Source organism: Musa acuminata, chromosome BXJ2-10 (assembly GCF_036884655.1).
Source record: "Musa acuminata AAA Group cultivar baxijiao chromosome BXJ2-10, Cavendish_Baxijiao_AAA, whole genome shotgun sequence".
Lineage (NCBI taxonomy): Eukaryota > Viridiplantae > Streptophyta > Magnoliopsida > Zingiberales > Musaceae > Musa > Musa acuminata.
Window position 1 is genome coordinate 13,921,533 of NC_088347.1, and position 21,592 is coordinate 13,943,124.

Genomic DNA, 21,592 nt, shown 5'->3' on the forward strand with positions numbered 1-21,592 from the left:
GTACCGCAGATGTGGGTCTTCCGTGCGTGCATCGAATTTTGCATTGGATGAAAGCCTTTGTCATCGGTATATGGGGGCAGTGTTCCATCAAGGAAAAAGTTTGAATGCAAGTACCAATGAGTCCCATGGGAGGGACTTGATCATGCAGAGGTATGATCGAAGCAAGGAGCTCTGCACAGTTCAAAGACCCTTCGAAGATAATGGGCGAAGTCAAGTAACCTTTGCCTCTCAACTCTTAAGAGAATGGGCGAAACCGAGTGCCCCAATTCTCTTATCTATCTAGCATAGGAGCTCTGCACAGTTCAAAGACCCTTCGAAGATAATAAAAGACAATAGTTGTCAAATCCTCACCAACGGTGATCAGTGCTACTGAGAGTATATTGTCCGCTTCATTTTCCAACGAAATGCCATTCGAAAGCGGAAGTGATGCGAATCTACTTGGAAGTGACAACTAAGTGAAAGAAGAGTCAATGGGCAAATTTTGTGGAGGAAGGACCCAAAACTTCAGAAGCTTGCGAGGCGATGCTCGTTAAAGCTCCAACAAGCATCCACCCAGTTCATGCAGCATGAGGCATTTGAAAGATTGGCGCATAGTAAGGATGGTCTTTTCCTTCATCTGGAGGATCCGCAGGAACCAACAGGGATCAACACAACTCAGCCAACCCCACACTAGAGTCAGAGTCATTGGCGAGTTGAAGCAGCATGGCGGATCAAAGGTTCGACTACTCAAAAACAGCAGCGGAGAGCAATTAGGAGCCAGGAGGCGCATTGCAGCTGGAGCAGAAGATTGAAGACTCAGCAAAGGCAAGGAGTTGCAGTGTCGGCAGAGGCTTCGACAAGGACATCGAAGGAATAAGTGGGGGAGAATGTCACGGACAAACTTTTAAATAGGATGTTTGATGTAATGCTTATGTATGTCCGTGTCTTTTGGTATGTTCATGCTTTACACAACATGTAGAGGGACGACCAAAGGCTTAATAGTCCCATTTTAGTTGGGTTGGTGGCCGTTTTAGGCTTGTAAATAAAGGTTGTGTCATGTGGACACTTATGAGAGATTTTCGGTTTGTAATGGACCATTTTGACCATTTGTTGTGCAACTGTTCAGAGCTTGTAAAGTCTGTTTGTAATTTGCATTGTCTATGAAGTGTTTTCGGAAATGTTTGCTTGTGGATCTCGAGTGAGGCGTTTTCTCTAACCCGTTTTCTCTTTTGTGGGTCCTAAGGGGCCATGGGAGGCTGACCTCTGCGGACGGACACGTAAGGGTGCCACACGACTTAGGCAAAACCAGTTTAGTCCGTGACAAAGCGGTATGTTTCGATATACTGCTTAGTGTGTGTATATATATATATATATGTATATATACATATATATATATATATATACATATACATATATATATGTATATATACATATACATATACATATATATATATTAAGTAAAAAAAAATCTCTTCTCCCCATGCGATGCGACGTCACAGAAAAATGAGGCAACATCGCCTCTCTCTCTCTCTCTCTCTATATATATATATATATATATATATATATATAAGTAAAAAGATCTTTTATTTATATATATATTTATATATAAAAGTAAAAAAAAAAAATCTGCAACGTCGCCTCTCTTCTCCCCATGTGGGGCTATGTTGTCGAGGCGACGTCACAGAAAAACAAGGCGACATCGCCTATATATATAAGTAAAAAAAAAAAATCTACGACGTCGCCTCTCTTCTCCCCAAGCAGGGCGACGTAGCAGAAAATCGAGGAGACGTCGCCTTTATATATATATATATATATATACCGTTCAGTAGCAGGCGGTCCATGTACCGGTTTGTTGATGGACCGGTTTGTACCGCCCGGTACGAGTGGTATTATTCGAAATTGAAGACTTTGGTTATATGTAGATCATAGTGTGGGTACCAATGCTGTAGTTTACTTGTGAACTAGAACTTTGATCTAATTTTCCAGAAATGAAATAATAGGTAAATTGTTACAAATCAGTTGTAGGAAAAAGGCATGTGCTACATCAATAATTTTTAGGCTCATTTTGTTTTATCTCCATTACGATTGTCAAATTTGTTTCTCCTGGCTTACTTTTTGTTGTTCTCAGGGAGGTTGAACATGCTGAACTAATTGCCGAGCTTGATAAATTGCCAAAAGTTCCTTCTAGAAAATATTACATTGATCGTGTGACTGAAATAACAAAGAACAGCTGGAAACAAGACACTGACCTTCATCGAATTTTAAAGGAGATTCGAGAAGTTCAGCTAGAGAGTAATTCCATACAGGAAAGGCTTCACAGGACATATGCTGTGGTTGAAGAAACAGTTTTCAGGTATAAGATTTTGCATCTTGCTCTTGTTTTTGTTGTTAAGGTTTTATTAAACTTTAGGAAAATTTTGCTTATGTTTGTTCATATAGAGCAATTTCAGAAAATTATGCTATTCAGCTCAATGATGAACTCTGGCATGCTTCTTTTATGTGATCTTATTTTGGACCTTGTTTCATGAGACATAGCTATTGCTATGGTTCCGTGCAACAGATGTTCACTGGTCATGTAATCAAATTAAATGTCCTTTTCCTTAAGTTTTTAGGATTATTTTTGTTGTTTGCCTCAGCATTCAGTTGGTGTTGTCTACTATTCAGGAGGTCTTGACTTGGTAGTTTCAGTATATGCCTAGGATAACTAGAATGAGTTAATTTTTTTTTTATTGCATGCTGAAATTTTAGAAGGAATTCAAGTATTTTCTTGGATGACATCCTTGTTTCCTTGGCCTCATGTAAGTCTTCATTTGCTATTTCGTTTTGTGCTCCTTGGCAGTCTGTACTATATTACTATATCATGAGAGACTTCCTACACTTCCATCATCTTAGACGTGGAATCAATCTTATCTATCTCTTATTTAAATAAATTTGATTAGTTTAGGGGTTATTTTGCATATCATAAGTTGTCACATGACAACATACTGAATAATTTTGACCTAGTTTCTTAGATTACTCAAGGAAGAAGAAAATGTGGAAAGAATTTAAGAAAAATCAAATTATGATTGTGATTGAAAATTCCAAATCCTAATGGATGATTCCAAATCCTAATTGAAAATTATTTCTTCGAAAGGAAATCAAATCATATATTTGATTTGGAGCAATTGTAAAATTTTCACTTTTACATTTTTTTTTGTACTTAGATAATAAAAAGGGGCTAGAACAGTGTAATGCATTATTTAGAGATGAATCAATGAATCGTATGCTTTTCCTACCTTGTGTGTGAGTGGTGCGAGGCTTTCATCCTGAGAGTTCGTCTCTTAAGCCACAGCGAGTGAGTTAGTTAACACAACCTTTATATAATAAACTAAAGAAAACTGGAAAAAAAACATTTTAATCTAGAAGATAAAAAGTTAGTATACAAAATAAAAGAAAAAATAAAGCATCTATTGCAATTAGGAATCCCTAGACAAGAAGCCACAAAAATTATAGAAACAGATGCATCATAAAATAGACGGGGAACGATCCTATAACAAAAAATCGAGGTCAAAGAAGAAATTTATAGGTATAGAAATGGAAAATATAATACAAAAATATTATATTAACATCAACAGATGCTGAAATAGAAGTAATAATTAATGCAATTAATGCCTATTGAATATACTTAGACAAAGAATTCATTAAAGTTGGCTGTCATAATATTGTAGCTTATTATAATAAAACACATAAAAGTAGATTAGTACAATGAAGATGGTATAGATTAGTAGACTACATCACTGGAAATGGTTATAAGCAACAATCCCAACATATCAAAGGAAAGGATAATAAGATTGCAGATTATTTATGTAGAGAACTAATAAAACCAATGAGAAATAATATCATTCTAGAAGTAATACAACAATTCATAATGAAAAACTTTGGATATAATATCTTCACCTTCAAAGCAACAGAACCAAACAAAATAAATTATTTACATTTCTAGACAAAGACAAATAAGTATTAGCTGAAAGAGAAAGTTTCTCTTGTCAGGCATGGTTCACTGGATTATGAGAAATCAATAGAATTTGGAATACATTTTGAAAGAGGTAATACAATAAAATTCTTTTGTTTCAGATTAGACATGAAAAAGAAACTATATTTTATGATCCAAATGAAAATATGTTCACCTACTTCGAGTTGTATAGAAATCCAGAGGTACGAAAGGTAACTACTTCTAAATATGGCAAAGATTCGATAATAGAATACAATGCAATATAGCAACATGCCTTATGCATGTAGCAAAGAGGCAATTGAAATAAAAGAAGCACATATTGGACTTGAATTTTTATATTTCAAAAGAAAATTTATGAATCAATACTATCCGCTGATAGGAGGAAAAGAAATAGGAATAAGATGAAAAATAAACTATCGTTACATAAAGGCGAGATGCAAATTTCAGAATAAAGTTTGGTTTTCTTCAGGAACATGAGCTCGAAAGAATTCCCAGGTCCAAAAGGCTTTCGGCTATTTCAAACCAAATGCACTCTCCCTACTGAAGATCAAATTCTTCTAAGTGATATTTTCAACTTTTCTTATTATAAGCAGTATAAATTGGTAATAAGAGGTCTACATAGAATGGCAGAAAGGATAGACAGTTACAATAATAGTTTGATATCAGCACAAAATACAATAAATGGATGTCTGTTAGAGGTTCTGCAATATATGGACCAAGATATTAGCTAAAATCAGTATATAACAAGTAGAATAGCTGAATTAGAAGAGGAAAATAAGAACCGTAAATCCTGCTTGGAAGAACAACATGAATTAGCAGAAGAAGCTCTATGGCACAGGAAAATGTATGAAAGAAAAGAAATACAGATCATCAACTACATTGTTAGGCAATAGCTGAAAAAGTTTTTTATGAAAAAACTGCCAACAAAAGTTCAAGATTATATTTAAGAAATAATGAGGACAAAAGATAGGAAGGAACTCTTAGAAATCCAAAAAAGCTTTGTGATATCTTCTTTCTAGTATAAAATGTTCCTAATATGTCACCACAAGGAATTCCAGTATCATGGATGACTATGACTCATCAAGATCATAAGTGATATTATGAAAGGCATTGTGTCAGTCCTCTATATGATAGTATGATCATAGTAGAATATTTTGGAGTAAAAAAATTGAAAATATAATATTCGGAATGACATACAATAATATGGGACAAAATCAGAAAAGGTAGAAGCTTGTACTGCTTTCTAGAAAGAGGATTAATTGAAGAAATTGATTTTTGTTGTTCTCATTTCAATAGTCTAAAAAGAGAAGGCATTCTCTATAGACTTAAAGCAACTCTCCTTTATATATATTGGGAAAGAATAATTTTATCCACCTGAAGATTGAAAATTCTGCTTGGTAGAACAAACGAAGAATGAGCATATGATTTTAGAATTTTCATAATTTTTGACCTCATCGTCAAACTTTTACACATCTTTTCATCCTATCGGATCCATAGAAAAACCTGTAGAGGAGTTTGTACATCTACACAAAATTAAATATATTATGAACAATAGATGATAGACTAGAAGAAGGCTTATAGCCCAAGGACCTTGGTATGAAATATATTTTGATTCCTATATAGCTTTTATATAGCTCATTCCTAGAAGCAAAGAGTTTAATCAACAATTTATGTATGAAACTAAGCAAAAGATGGATAAACAAGAACAAAATCTTTGGAATGAACCATGAAATGATATGGATTAACTTGTTGAAGAATATGACCATATTGAACTTGTATAATTTGATGAGAAGAAGAAAATCTTCAATAGTTGGAAAATGTAGAAGAAAAGAATATCGACGATCCATTGGAAACAAATAAAACAGATGAAAGTATAGACCATATAATAAATGAACTTGATCAAGTTCACGATGAACTACAGTCTCTGGTTCAAAAGATTTTTGATCAGGAAATGACCGATGGAAGTCATACATAAGCTACAGAATCCATGGCTAGGTGTCCGGTCCGCTGCCTTAAGATCCGGTTCGCCGTAGGATAAGAATGTCGCCTGGATAGAAACAACAATTTAGTGAAGATAAATTTAAGATGTCAGCAATGACATTCGCACAACACTGTTCAAACCCCCTCGACATGCCCATAAATACACTCCCTATTTATGTAAAATCTATCCGAAGTTTGTCTTTGTGAATATTTTTGGTATTTTTGCCCTTTTCTAAATTATGCTTCTAACCTTTTTCATTGGATCTACAAATAATTCTTTCTGTCTCTATCCTTTTTATACTATTAAGAACTATTATTATGATTGTTAAGAATCTAGCTAACTAGGAAATATCTCTTCGCTCTAGTTCTTTACCCAAATTATTGCCTGATTTGCCCAATTTCTACTTATCTAAGAGCCAACAGACTTATGTAGTGCAAATAGGTATAGAACAGATTGCAGAAAAAGCTTCTAAAAGCGAGTAAATTATATTATTCAGAATACAACGATTTACAAAGAAACTCTATTATTCAAATATTCAGCATGAAGAATATTTTAGAAAGATACAACTAAAACAGAAAACTTACAATAACTGTGTCTGATTTCTTAGGCGACTCATAATGAACATTATAGGGTTGGAAGGCTAAGGGACCCTGAGAGCACACATACACAAACTTTAGATATATTTGTAGGCGTGTTGAGACGATTTGAACAGTGTTGTGCAGATGTCATTGTTGACGTCTTCAATTTATCTTCACTACATTGTTGTTTTTATCTAAGTGACGCTCTTATCTTGAGGCGGTAAACCGGATCTGGAGGCGGTGGACCAGACACCTACCCATGGATACTGAAGCTTATGTATGACTTTCATCGGTCATTTGCTGATCAAGTATCTTCTGGGCCAGAGATTACAATTTACTGTGAACTTGATCAAGTTTATTTATAATATGGTCTATACTTTCATCTGTTTCATTCATTCCCAAAGGGTCGTCAGCATTCTTTTCTTTTACATTTTTTAACTATTGAAGATTTCTTTTTTCCTTATCAGATTCTACATAGATTTTCCATATGGCCATATTCTCCAATAGGTTAATCCATAGCATTCCATGATTCGTTCAAAAGATTCTATCCCTATCTGTCCATCTTTTGCTTAATTTCATACATGAGGTATTGATGAAACTCTTTGCTTCTAGGAATGAGCTGTGTATAAAAGCTGTATAGGAACCAAGCTCCTTAAGCAATAAGCCTTCTTCTAGTTTGCCATTTATCCTCCATAATATATTTAGTTGTGTAGATGCACGGACTTCTTTGTAGGTTTTTCTATTGATCTGATAGAATGAAAAAATGTGTAATAGTGTGACGATAAGATCAAAGTTGTGAATATCCTAGAATCTTCTGCCCATTCTTTGTCCATTTTGCTAGGTAGGATTCAATTTTCAAATGAATAAAATTATGCTTTCCTGGTATATAAAGAAGGACTACTTTAAGTCTATAGGGAATGTCTTCTATTTCTAGATTGTTGAGATGAGAACAATAAAAATCAATTTCTTCAATTAATCCTCTTTCTAGAATGCAGGACAAACTTTTACATTTTTTTATTTTGTCCCATATTGATGCATGCCTTTCTGAATATTTGATTTTTAACTTTGTTACTCCAAAATATTCTGCTATGATCATACTGTCATACAGAGAATTAACATATGCCTTTCATAATACTCCAAAATATTCCCAAATGCACCCTAAATGTTTTTTCTTCTCCTATTCTTTGGATCGCGTCTTTGTTTGGTATTAAATATGTATCATCTCTAATATTATCATTTAATCTTTTGTAGTTTATTACCATTCTTGCTTTTTCTCTTTTTATCTCGGAATGGTTTCTAACCATAAAAGCTGCAGATCTATGCTTACTCCTACTTTCTCTAATAACTTCTAATTATAGTAATTCTTTAATTTGTGTATTAAATTCCTCCATATCCAAGGGGTAAGGTTTTATAGTTGAAGTGATTATTGTAATATCTGGATTTATTAAATCTATTTTTGCTTTTATATTATTCCTTTCCCAATTAATTGTTGGGTTTATCCCAATTGTCCAATCTCTTCTGGCTTCTTCTATAATGTCTGCTGTGGAGTCTTCACTTTGTTCTATTTTGGCTACCATGTTGGTTGCTCTAGGGAACAAAGTTACTGTCCTGTTGCTTATATATAAGACTCCTTTTGAACGTATGAAATTTATTCCTAATATTATTGGTACCAGGGTCTGCCGTACCGAACTGTACTGCCCCGTACCGGGCGGTACATATCGGTCCGACAGGTTGTCGGTACGCGGACCGCCTGTTACCGGTCCGAGTGCACTGTAGCACTGTAGTAGTGATACAGTACTCGGTACACCTGGGTGTACCGCTCGGTATACCGTACCGTACCGGTACCGAGCCCAGGTCGAAATATCGGTATGGTACGGTATTGCGAACCTTGATTGGTACAACACCTGGTATTTTGACAACTAGAGTTCTTGGTAGATAAAATATGGTATTTGTATTTCTATTGTTACATTTGATATGAAATATTCAAACTCATATTGGATATTATCAAACATTATAATTTTTCCTGGATTATCTAACTTTTTAAGATATTCTATTGGGATTATATGTTTCTGTATTACACATGATCTGGCTTCTGTCTATAAGAGCTTTAGTAACTACATTTGTCATTTTGAATTTTATAATTGAAGTCACATATATGCTTTTTGTGCTTACATTATTTACTGGTTTTAGATTACCAATTTCTATATAGTCTCTAGGGTCTATTAATTCCAAAAGGTTTACTTCTTCTAAACCTCGTATCTCCTCTATTTCATATATACTAGAGTTATCTGAATCTGCATCTTCTTCTAGATGTAATTGATGTAATTCTATATATTTTAGAGGTTTTTCTAATTTTGGGCAATTGGGTTTTATATGGCTTTCAGCTCCACACAAGTAGCATTTGCATTTCTTTTCGCATTTTCTCCTATATTGGTGTCTTTTGGGTTTTCTATAATTTTTTGTATCTGATCTTCTATAATACTTTTTCTTAAATATTCTTTTTCCTACTGGTTTTAATCTATAATTTTTATATTCTTTATATGATTTTCTTCGTCTTGGTGATGGTCTTTGGCACCCGAATTCATCAGGTTCATGATATGCAATTTTTTTTGCATCCTCCTGGTCCGAATCCTCTTTTATCATTTCTAAAGAGATTTCTTCCTTTTAGCAATCGTACTTTGTCACATATCTGGGCATAAAAATTTTTGGCAAATCTTATGGCCTATTGTTTGCTGAAAATTCTGCTTGAGATTTTTATATATTCCAGCAATTCTTTCTGCAGTCTTCCTCCTAAATTTTCTTTAATTCCAGTTATATATTTTCCTATGTAATATGGATTAGATGCCTGTCCTGATTTGCTTAATATTTTACAAGGGCTTTTGAGGAGTCTTCTAATGAACTTAGGTTACAGCACCTTATCTTTTTTAGGTATCCTAAGTATTTTGCTTTTGTTTTTTGGTATCTCCTATGACACATTTACCAATTGTGTCATAGGTATTCTTAAGTATTTTGCTATGGCTTTTTCAAACTGTATCCATAATTGTATATATTTCCTTTCGATGACTTCTAAGTAGGATGTATGTTTATTTGCATAATATGCATGAAATATATCTTTCAGTGATCCTCTTAAGGAGCTATTTATAAAATCTAGTGAGTCGTCTACTTCTGATTGTAAAAATGAAAATGTTAGTCTTTGTCCCCAATCTTCTAGTTCTTCTTCCTAGTATTGTATGAGTATAGTGTCTAAATTTATGCTTGGAGTAAGTTTTTCTCTACATATGTATCTGTATTCCATTTCTTCTCCTTGTTTTTCTTGGGTTGCCCTACTAGAACTAGCTTCTCCATCATTCATCATTACTTCTTCATTGTTTATCATTACTTCATCAAAACATTCTTCTTCTTTGCTTCCGAATTCAAGTTGATATATTTCATTATCTTCTTTCTCAGGCTCCTCTATTTTCAAATTCCTCTTTTATGTTTCCTTCATCTATTATATGTAATCATATTTCTGGTTGCAAGGATTCTTCTAATAGGTCGTGGAAATCTCTCTCTCTCTCTCTGTTATTACATTGATCTCAAATTCATCTTTTTCATCTTCAATAATCCTTGTTATTCTTTGTGGTTCATGATATATTCTTGTATGATTACTTGTTTCATTGTCCATCTTGTAGATTTTGATGTTTTCTATAACATTTTTATTGGCTTTATCTACATCTTCTCCTTTGATTTGTTCTATTATATTATTTGTTTCTTCTTCTCCTCTCTCTGTTTTGAAGATAATTTCTTCTAATGTCATAAATTCTAGACTATTTCCTTTATATTTCATTGGTCTTTTCTTTCTTCTATATAAATCTCGTAGTCGATGGGGTTATTTCTTATGTCTTCATTTACTTGTTTGGTAAAGTAGCTAAAGTTAATGAAAGTTTATTTCATTATCATTTTTAGGCTTTATTTCACTTAACATATTTATTTTAATAATATTTTCATCTTCTAGCTAGGTTATTTTTTCTATGTAATTTGAAAATCTTGCTACTGCAAATCCTTGGACATTAGTGTATACATGTCTTGAGGTTGCTTCTAGTTCGATGTCTTGCCTTTTACTTATACTTCCTAGATCCCAGTCTTCAAATTTTAAAGTGTCAATCATTTTTGCGAGGATCATATTTATACCTCTAATTGCAAAACTTTCCACTAGTTTTTCTATTTGTAATAAAAATCCTACACTTATTATGTAGTGTTCCTATTAAGCCTATGGTGACTGCAATATTATTGCTTCAAGAATCATGTCATAATTATTGCTTTTAAACATTATCTTAATATATCTTAAGAATTCTACTAGGTTCATGGAAAAATTTGGTATACATCCTATTACAACATAGTTGTCATTCATATTACACTAGTGCATAGCTATTTGAGCTTGGTCATGATTATTAAATTGGTCACAAAAAATGTCATAAATGTTCCTCCTACTCTCTTTCTGACTAAGTTTACAATTCTTATAACTATTCAAGGTATGCAATATCGTACCGTACCGGAGTTTCGACGTTCGTTCGGTACGGTATGATATTGTATTCCGAGCGGTATACCGTTCGGTATATATATATATATATATATAATTCGGTAACATCGTCTCGTTTATATATATATATAAATTAATAAATATATATATAAAAGATTATATATATTTATATATATATATTTTTATAAAAGGCGACGTCGCCTTTTCCTTCTCCCACGCGGGGCGACGTCGCCTCATATATATATATATATATATATATATATTCTTATAAAAGGCGACGTTGTTGAAAAAGGCGATGCAACGTCGCCTTTTATAAAAATATTTATATATATAAAAAATATATATATATATATATATATATATATATATATATATATATATATATATATATATATATATATATATATATATATATATTTCGTTTCGTCCGATAAGGGGCGGTCCGTGTACCGGTCAGCTGACGGACCAGTACGTACTGCCCGTACCGGGCTGTCACGGACAAAGTTCTAAACAGGATGTTTGATGTAATACTTATGTATGTTCATGTCTTTTTGTTTGTTCATGCTTTACACAGTATATAGAGGGACGATCGAAGACTTAAAAGCCCCATTTTAGTTGGGTTTGGTGGCTTTTTTAGGCTTGTAAATAAAGGTTGTGTCATGTGGACACTTATGAGAGATATTCGATCTGTAGTGGACCATTTTGACCCTTTATTGTGCAACCGTTCAGAACTTGTAAAGTCTGTTTGTAATTTGCATTGTCTATGAAGTATTTTCAGAAATGTTTGCTTGTGGATCCCGAGTGAGACATTTTCTCTATAACCCATTTTCTCTTTTGTAGGTCCTAAGGGACAATGGGAGGCTTCGGGGAGGCTGACTTTTGCGGACGGACACGCAAGGGTTCGTACGACTTAGGCAAAACCAGCTAAGTCCGTGACAGATGGTATCAGAGCGGGACAAGTACTCATAGAAACACTTGGCATGCAAATGTTGGGGACCCAACGGGGCTGCGTTGAGGGCAGTCAGTACACGCGCGACCATTTGAGGGAAAACAGGCATGGAGATGTAGGGAAAAGGAGTCGCTTGGAGGAGCGGGCATCTGAGATTGGCATTCAGAGGAATAGCCAACCCTTTGCGCAAGAGGCACCACGAGAACAAGGAAGCTTGGAAGAATGTGTAGCGCACAAAGGTTGGGATGGCTGAGTTCGAGCTACGGCTCGATGTTGACAACTACACTTGATGGTGCTCTAGGCAAGCGAGACGCTTGGTAAAGGGTGAGACCATGCAAGGTGGAATGAGTTGCTCAGCGACCGAAAGAGTTTTGCAAAGCTCACAGAGGTGAGGGGAATTGCTAACTCGAAGAATTCAGTAATCATGCAAGGGCTTGTATGCGGATGATGGAATATTCGCGGCCATCCCAAGGCGACCGGAACTCGGCGCCATGGAGCATTGGAACTTTTTCTTCGGCATGAGAAGGATATGTCCGTAGGAGGCTAAAGTGTGCAGTGAGTTCAATATGTTGCTAGGCCTTCAGTGGTGCAGCGGGGGCTGTATTTATGTGGAGTCGTAATCTAGCAAGTGCGTTTGCAGGTGGTAGAACAATGCATAGTTTGTTGAGCAAATCAGAGTAGTCCAAGGGGATGGTGGTCTCCGAAACGAAGAGAGATGTTGCTCTAGCGGGATAGTTATCCAGGAGGGATAGATCCCGGTTCTCCAGAGGGAGAATCATGTGCAACAGACCATACATGTTGAGGAGTACCTCAAAAACAACAACTCCACAAAGCTCAATGGACCGAGCGAGCAGCGAGGAGTCGTCGCGTGATCTCGCTTGAGAGAATGCATTGGTGGATGCATTGCGAGATCAAGTGGGGAGCGACCCAAAGCAACACAAATGAAAGCACACTTGGAGTCGATATGGAGATCAGACTCAAGTGATGGCTGACCCATGGAATGGTGGGCGCGAGGGCCACCATCAATCAATGCAAAACGAGGAGCGGAGCAACTTGGGTATAACTTGGCGAAGTACCCAAGCCTCATAAAGTGAGCCGGCATAGAAGATGGAACATGGAGCGGAGGCACAAAGCTTTCCTTGGACAGAGGTCAAGGACATGAACTCTTGCAGAGGCAAGAGCAGGATCATGTTGTTCCATGGGTCCTTCATTCTGATAGTGAACTCATCTTGCATAGTTCCAAAGATGAAGGGAGCGTTTGGGCACATGCACCTTATCTCGGAGAAACATTTGTGGAGGAACTAAGGCGACTCAACTTGCGGAGGCAAAGTTAGGTTCAGAAGGCCTTGGCATAGGGCAAGAGGACGCGGAGGTGGGTACTCTTGAAGAATATGCCACAGTGATGCCATTCAAGTTGCCATGAATGAAGCGGTGCGCAGCGGAGATTTTGCTGGTAGGGGTAGAGGCCCAGGATCCAGACAATGGTGCACCATTTTCAGCGTAGTCGGTGGACTTCGGGAGCTACTAGGCGACGGACTGTCCTAGAGTGGTGCTTCATCTAGGTGTGACCTAAGAACGGGTGGATGAAGGTCGATTGCCAAAGGAGCGAACAAAATCGAAGGTGGAAGAGACCTTGCGATGTATTGGCAGAGGCCACAGATGGAGGGATCACAATTCGAGTTCATCCCACAAGGATCAGAATGCAATAGAGATGTCACCAGGAGGCGACATGGTGCAACGGATCGTGGTGGAACAGTTCGTGGCAACGCGATACACACGACATAGTCCCGTGAGGGACTGTATCATACGGAGGTATGATCGGGAGCTACTGGAAGCTCCACTTCGGTGAACAACACAACGACAAGATGGGCTATGGATTTGAGTGAAGGCCATGGTACCGCAGAGGCGGGTCTTCCGTGCGTGCATCGAATTTTGCATCGGTTGAAAGCCTTGGTCATTAGCATATGGGGGCTGTGTTCCACAAAGGGAAAAGTTCAAATGCAAGTACCAGCGAGTCCCATGGGAGGGACTCGATAATGCAGAGGTATATGATCGAAGCAGTTGGAGAGTTGGACTGCTCTAGAGACCATATTCGTTTAAGGGAGCCCGGCAAGTCAGAGGACAAGGTCGAGTAAACAAACGTTGCTACCAAGGAAGCTAAGGAGAATAGAATCGGTGCAAACCCTACAACGTGACGGTAGAGGCCATGCATGGGAGTTGCAGTCTGTCTTTCCATTGACCAAAGGGAGCTGCTTGGAGAACATAGAGGTGTTGAAGCAGGGGGTCGAAAGGGGCGAGGAAGCGACGACGAGTCCAGAGGGACTTAGCTACCCAAAATCAAGCATCAGTCAGAATAGAGGTGGACTCGGAGGAGTGTCACAGAGACATATCTACTGATCGTGAAGAAAAGGGATGCAGATGCAAAGCGACAGATAGTAGGGCCATGGGCATGGCAGCACCATGGTACCACAGAGGCGGGACTTCCGTGAAAGTCATTGATCCCTTGCTCTCATTGAGGGAGAGCGCTTGGTCGTGAAAGGGGCCGAGGAGGTAGAGCATGCAGAGGCAAACTCCAAGTATCGAGACAAGGCTGAAGGGTAGAGGCCAAGGAACTTTGTAAGATCGATGTCAACGAGCTTCTTATCAAGATAGTCGAAAGTGAAGTACTTCGGGTCATGCAAGAGTGCACGACCAAGGAACGAAGCAAGCAGTACGCGATGTTGTACCTTTGCTACTCAATGAAGTAGGCGGCAAGGTTGATGGAGAAGATGGTACAATCCCAGAGGCGACCAAATCTATTAGAGAATTACTCCAAGTTGGGGTGAAAACTTCCTGCATTCTGAAAGTTCGATGGCATTGAGAAGGTGAATCACAGTAGTTAACTCAATGCAAGGAGTGCAAACACTTCGAGTGCTTTAGAAGTGTGAGCAAAGAGCAAGCGAAGTTCAGTAACCAGCTCGATGCTTAGAGTACAATAATTGAGGAGGCGAGCGAAGTCAAGTAACCATTGTCTTCTCAACTCTTAAGAGAATGGGCGAAACCGAGTACCCCAATTCTCTTATCTATTCAGCAGAGGAGCGCTGCACAAGTTTAAAGACCCTTCGAAGATAATGTAAGACAATAGTTGTTAAATCCTTATCAATGGTGATCAGTGCTACTGAGAGTAGATTATCCGCTTCATTTCCCAATAGAATGCCAATCGAAAGCGGAAGTGATGCGAATCTACTTGGAAGTGACAACTAAATGAAAGAAGAGTCGATTGACATTTTGTCGAGGAAGGACCCAAAACTTTGAAAGTTTGCAAGGCGATGCTCGTTAAAGATCCAACAAGCATCCACCCAGTTCAAGCAGCATGAGACATTTGAGAGACTGGCGCATAGTAAGGATGGTCTTTTCCTTCATCTGGAGGATCCGCAGGAATCAACAAGGATCAACACAACTTAGCCAACCCCACACTAGAGTCAAAGTCATTGGCGAGTTGAAACATCATAGCGAATCAAAAGTTCGACTACTCAATAACAGCAGCGGAGAGCAGCTGGAGCAGAAGATTGAAGACTCAGCAAAGACGAGGAGTTGTAGTGTCGGCAAAAGGCTTCGACGAGGACGTCGAAGGAATAAGTCGGGGAGAATGTCACAGACAAAGTTCTAAATAGGATGTTTGATGTAATATTTATTTATGTCCGTGTCTTTTGGTTTGTTCATGTTTTGCACAGCATGTAGAGGGACGGTCGAAGGTTTAAAAGCCCCATTTTAGTTGGGTTTGGTTGCCTTCTTAGACTTGTAATAAAGGTTGTGTCATGTGGATACTTGTGAGAGATATTCGGTATGTAGTGGATCATTTTGACCCTTTATTGTGCAACCGTTCAGAGCTTGTAAAGTCTGTTTGTAATTTGCATTGTCTATGAAGTGTTTTCGGAAATGTTTGTTTGTGGATCCCGAGTGAGGCGTTTTCTCTATAACCCGTTTCCTCTTTTGTAGGTCCTAAGGGACCATGGGAGGCTTCGGAGAGGCTGACCTTTGCGGACGGACACGCAAGGGTGCCGTACGACTTAGGCAAAACTAGCTAAGTCCGTGACTGGGCTGTATTATTCGAAATTTTATACCTTGTAACTATTAGTCTTATATGGAACTTTGAGTATTCTGCTAATGATTTTTGTAGTTCATCTGTATTGAAGTCTGTTATGACTGCTTTGTCTACGCATGCTATATCTTATTTCTTTACTTGTCTTATTATTATTTTTCCTTCAAAAGATCTTGTCTTATATGGTGAAACTTCTTTCTTTATCTGTCTTTTAAGATTATTTTCAACGTATGCTTGGGTGTCTCCTAGGTTATCTAATGCTGATTCCTTTCCTTTCTTAGAACCTCCCCTTAACAGTTTTTCCATTGTCTTTTGAGTATTGATTTCTTTAAATTGGGTTTCCATCTTTTGATCCACTGGATGCTTTAAATTCTATATGTGAAAAGTCTAGTTTCTTATGTTTAGTTAGTCTTGACGTTCCTGAAGGGATTTTTAGTTTTTCTAATTGCAATTGTTCTAACTTTTGTATTTTTCCTATAAGTTCTATTTTGGTTTGGATTAAATATTCTAGTATTGTATTCAGGATAGCTTCTTAATTTTGATTACTATTTTTCTCATATCAGGCTATATCAAAATCAGTTGCAGGTATTTTTTTTTTATGGTTTTTGTATGACTTTTGTTAAAGTTCTATCTTCCTTACTCATGCATAATTTTATTTATCTTTTTTATTTGTATTTGTAGATTTTTAATTATTTATTTGATATTTTCTACTTCAGTTTGTAATTTTATCACTAGTTCTTTAGTTTCTTGTTCTATTACTTTAGGATCTGAGATATTTATTGCTTCTAGTGCCTTTTTCAATTCACTTTTATTTCGACTTTGTTTCTACTGCCTTATTCAATTCTCTTTTTTTGGACTTTATTTGATAACTTCCACTGCTTCTCTGATTTGTTCACTTATATGGTCTATATTTCCTAGTAAGGTTTGATTATTATGACTTGACTCTCTAGCTAGATCAATAAGTTCTGAAATTTCTTTATTAGTCTTCTCTTGTTCTCGGAGACTTTCTGAGAGATTTATAATACAATCTTTTATCAGATTTTTTATAGGTGAACCTTGAAGACTATGTACTTTATGTTCTTCAGGTATTTGATAGTTTAATTTCTACCCTCTTTCTAAATTACTTTTTATTTTTGTTTGCTTTTTAATTTCTAAATCCAAATAAGATAAGCGATCTATATTGAAAATTTTAATCCTAATTATTGATTGCTTTGATACCAACAATAAACAGCAACAAATAAAGTGTAAAAACAGTAAATAATAACTACTGCAATGACTATTATGAATAGCACAACTATAGCTATATGAGCATGCACAAAGATCGTAAACCCTAACCTTATCTTGTTTTTCTATTATCTTCCTTTTATTATCTCTTTTCTATTCTCTCTCTACCCTTTTATCATCAAAAGAATCTGCTGCTTCTCGTCTTACATCATATTTGGTATCAGAGCCTTTGGTTTAGCCAAATATGAACTCGGGGCAAGTTCCTACATAGTGAAAGCATATGATGTGGAACCAATCTTATCTATCTTTTATTTAAATAAATTTGATTAGTTTAGGGTTTATTTCGCATAGGATAAGTTGTCATATGGCAACATACTAAATAATTCTGATCTAGTTTCCTAATTTACTCAAGGAAGAAGAAAATATGGAAAGAATTTGAGAAAAAATCAAATTATGATTGTCATTGAAGATTCTAAATCATAATGAAAGGTTTTATAAAGATCAATCTCTGTGAGGATGAAAGCATATCAATCAAGAATATTATCTCCTTCAAAGGGAAAATCAAATCATATGATTTAATGTAATTGTAAAATTTTCACTTATATATATATATATATATATTCTTGTACTTGGCTTATAAAAAGGGGCTAGAATATTGTAATGCATAAATTAGAGATGAATCAATGAATTGTGTTCTTTTCCCACCTTATGTGTGAGGGATGCAAGGCCACAGTTATGTTTCTGATGGTTTGATTCCATCGTTCACGTGCAAGACATGCCGAGGTGTGAGGCTTTCAGATAGGGAGTTCGCTCCTTGAGCCAGAGCAAGTCTGGTGGTTATCCTTTCTTTTTCTATTATCTTCCTATTATTATCTTTTTTTATTCTCTCTCCACCTCTCTATCATTAAAAGAAATATGTTGCTTCTCGTCCTACATCAATCTCTCTTTTCTCTATTTATTTTAACCTTTATGCCGCACTATGAAGCACGGACATGCCAGATTAAGTGGCATAGCCGTGTTTGACATGCGTCGGACATGAATTCATCATCGATTGGCATGTCAGACATGGATTCGTTATTTGCCACGGATTAAGTGGCGTACCTGTGTTCAGTCGTGTCTTTTTTTTTAAATTTTTTTTATTGCATTGGATACGACCTAGTGTGTTGGAGTCGAGATTCCTCATAACAGCAGAGGTGTTGTGAAATTGGGATTCCTCATCGTGAGCGGACTGCGAAAGCCTGGAATCCTTTCTCACGGATTAAGGGTTTCTTATCGTTGGCGTTAAATACCTCAGGACCTGATTAAACCCTTCTTCCTTATTGGCTTTTGTTCTTCCTCACCATCGAAGCCTTTGCCCAGCCCCACTTGTGGAGGAGGCAATCTTTGCCGCACCTACCGCATGCATCCCGTCCAGTGAAGCCTGCACCTGCTTCAAGCCATATGTCCCGAACCTCCCTCTTTGCCATAATGTGCTGCCGCACTCTCAAGATCTCCACCCTAAGCCCCCCCCCTTTGCTGTGATTGCTTTGTCGTCATGTTATCGGACCCTTTGCCCCAAGCGACCCACCTTTGACTTGGCGGCCATCGAAAATCTTCCTCAACAGCGTCCGATGACTTCACCGACATCCAATGAGCATCTTACTTAGCGGCGTCTTGTCACGACCTTAGCTGGTTTTGCCTAAGGCGTGCGGCACCCTCGCGCGTCCGTCCGCAAAGGTCAGCCTCCCCGAAGCCTCCCATTGTCCCTTAGGACCAACAAAAGAGAGAACGGGTTAAAGAGAACGCCTCAATCGGGATCCACAAGCAAACATGTCCGGAAAAACACTTCATAGACAATGCAAATTACAAACAGACTTTACAAACTCTGAATAGTTGCACAACAAAGGGTAAAATGGTCCATTACAGACCGAAAAGCTCTCGCACGTGTCCACATGACACAACCTTTATTTACAAGCCTAAAGAGGCCACCAACCCAACTAAAATGGGACTTACAAGCCTTCGGCCGCCCCTCTACCTGTTGTACAAGGCATGAACATGCTAAAAGACAACGGACAGACATAAGCATTATATCCAACATCTTGTTTAGAAGTTTGTCCGTTACAGTCTGGCATCCAACGAAGGCAAATTAATTTTATTTAGAATTTTTAAGCTATAAACATTTATTTTGATTATTAACATATTATTAATATATATATATATATATTTTTTTTTGATCTGTGTTTTTTGCTACTGATTAAATTGTTAACATATTATTAACCTATTATTGTTTATTGAGTGTAAAATTTAAATATATAAATATTATAAAATTCATGTTATATGTGTGTGTGTGTGTGTGTCCATGCCATGTTCGTGTCCTAATTTTTTTAAAAACGATGTGTCGCCGTATCCGTGTTGTCATGTCTGTGCTTTTTAGATGCCATACATGTCCATGTTTACACCTAGTTCTCTTTCTTTGTTTTCCTATATAAGTTCATTCCATATCCTTGATGAAATAGTGGAGTCTTTAGCTTCACATTTAGCTTGGAGGTCCGATTTCCGTTTGTTTCTTTTCCTTCTTATCAATGGAAATGTATGTGTAGGCCAGGCTATGTTCGGTTGTTTTTCTTAAAATGGCCTGGTCTGTTTGCTGCAGGCACATATGTACTAAGCATTTTTTTCATTACATAGGGATGCAAAAAATGATCCAGTCGGGCGACAGGCATATAGGCTTCTAACTAGCATCCACGATATCTTTGAACAAATCGTGGAGAAGATTCGTTCAACTGACAAAGCTAGAAAGGAAGGTGCTGAGCAAGAGAAGAAGCTTGCAGCCATTTCCTCCCGTAATTTTGACATTCGGAAACTCCAAGCAGATCTTGATTCTATCAGGAAGGAAAATGAATTACTAGAGCAGCAACTTTACCACAATTAGTCAGCAAACTTTTCATGCATCATGTCAGGTTCACTGTATGCTCCCTGGTGGTAATTTGTTTAGTTCCTCTCTGATGTTGCTCTTATTTGTATATGATAATCTGAAACTTTCCTAACACCGTACTTTCTTTTGCCTTTTCTTTGTTGTAGATGTTTGCTCTTGCTGCATGAGAAAACTAAAGATATTGAGAACCTGTCGCCTTGCAGCAGCAGCAGCAGGAGCAGTGTGTCAGATTTAGAAGGTTTGGACAACCCAAGTGGATTGTTGGATCAGTTCGTCTTTGCTTGTGATAGCGGTGTGATATATATATATATATATATATGATTGTTGGATCAGTTCTTGTCTTTGCTTGTGATAGCGGTGTATATATATATATATATATATATATATATATATATATATATATATATATATATATATATATATATATATATATATATATCTGCAAATGAAAGTGGTTAAGATGAGATACAATCTCAGGCCAACTTAAGATATGAGTCTGGTACACTATGACCAGCGGAATTATGCTAGTGATGGTCCCTGTTGGCTCAAAAACTTCTGTGAATGTAAGAAAGAGCATGTAGCTTGTCAGTATCTAATGGAATTATTGTTCTGATGTGTCACCAATCAGATATAGTTGATTTCTTGCTCTGTATATAATGTGTGCGTAATTGAAATCCGGTAACCTTTAGAATCAAAAGTTACGTCCGATATGCTGACCTCTGTCAAAAGATGTCTGCGACGTGTGACTTCGATTGATGGAAGTGGCTGATCCTGATGCGTGACTTCGATTGATGGAGGTCAAATTTCTATCCTCTTTCTCCCTTGCTTCTATGTTTTTAGCCATTGCTCTCTCCCTCTCTCCTCTTTTACCTCCTCTTTACAATTTACTTAGAAAACTTATTTGCACTCGAGCTATATTCATTATCATTGCACTCGAACCATATTCATTCATAGAATATATTAAAAATATATTAATTTTTATATAAAATTATTCTAAATTTATCATAAATTAAAAATATATTAATTTTATATAAAAAAAATCTTAAATTATCTAGAAAAGTTATTATATTTGAATTATATGTAGGTTACATTTATTCATAGAACATATTAAAAAATAGAATTAAGGTTTATTTTAATTCATATGATTTTGATTATGGATCTCTTAACTCCTTATATTTTATTCGTATATAAAATGATTCATATATTTTAAAAATGTAGCATGTAAGTCCCTCTTATCAAGTCTAAGTTAACAAATGTTAGAGTATGCTTACGTGGCATGTCGACTTACAATAAATTATTAATATAATGACACATGTAATTTAAGTTTTTTAAAAAAGGTTAAGGTCTATTTTAGCTCATTTGGTTTTGGCCATGAA

General features: G+C 36.6%; 1 protein-coding gene across 7 annotated transcripts in view; it reads left to right on the plus strand.

Moving 5' to 3' along the window:
- LOC135624299 (uncharacterized) overlaps positions 1–20,836 on the plus strand; it is a 31,599-nt gene extending 10,763 nt beyond the window's left edge. For 4 of the 7 annotated variants that reach the window (XM_065127763.1, XM_065127769.1, XM_065127767.1 and 1 more), the window contains 3 exons: positions 2,108–2,332; positions 19,970–20,263; positions 20,363–20,836. In XM_065127763.1, the coding sequence (XP_064983835.1) occupies positions 2,108–2,332; positions 19,970–20,213 (469 nt within the window). In that variant the 3' untranslated portion in view covers positions 20,214–20,263; positions 20,363–20,836. Of the gene's footprint in view, positions 1–2,107; positions 2,333–15,975; positions 17,164–19,969; positions 20,264–20,362 lie in introns of those variants that run through there. The other 3 variants (XM_065127764.1, XM_065127766.1, XM_065127770.1) reach the window with 3 other exon arrangements.
- Positions 20,837–21,592: the final 756 nt, after the last annotated feature.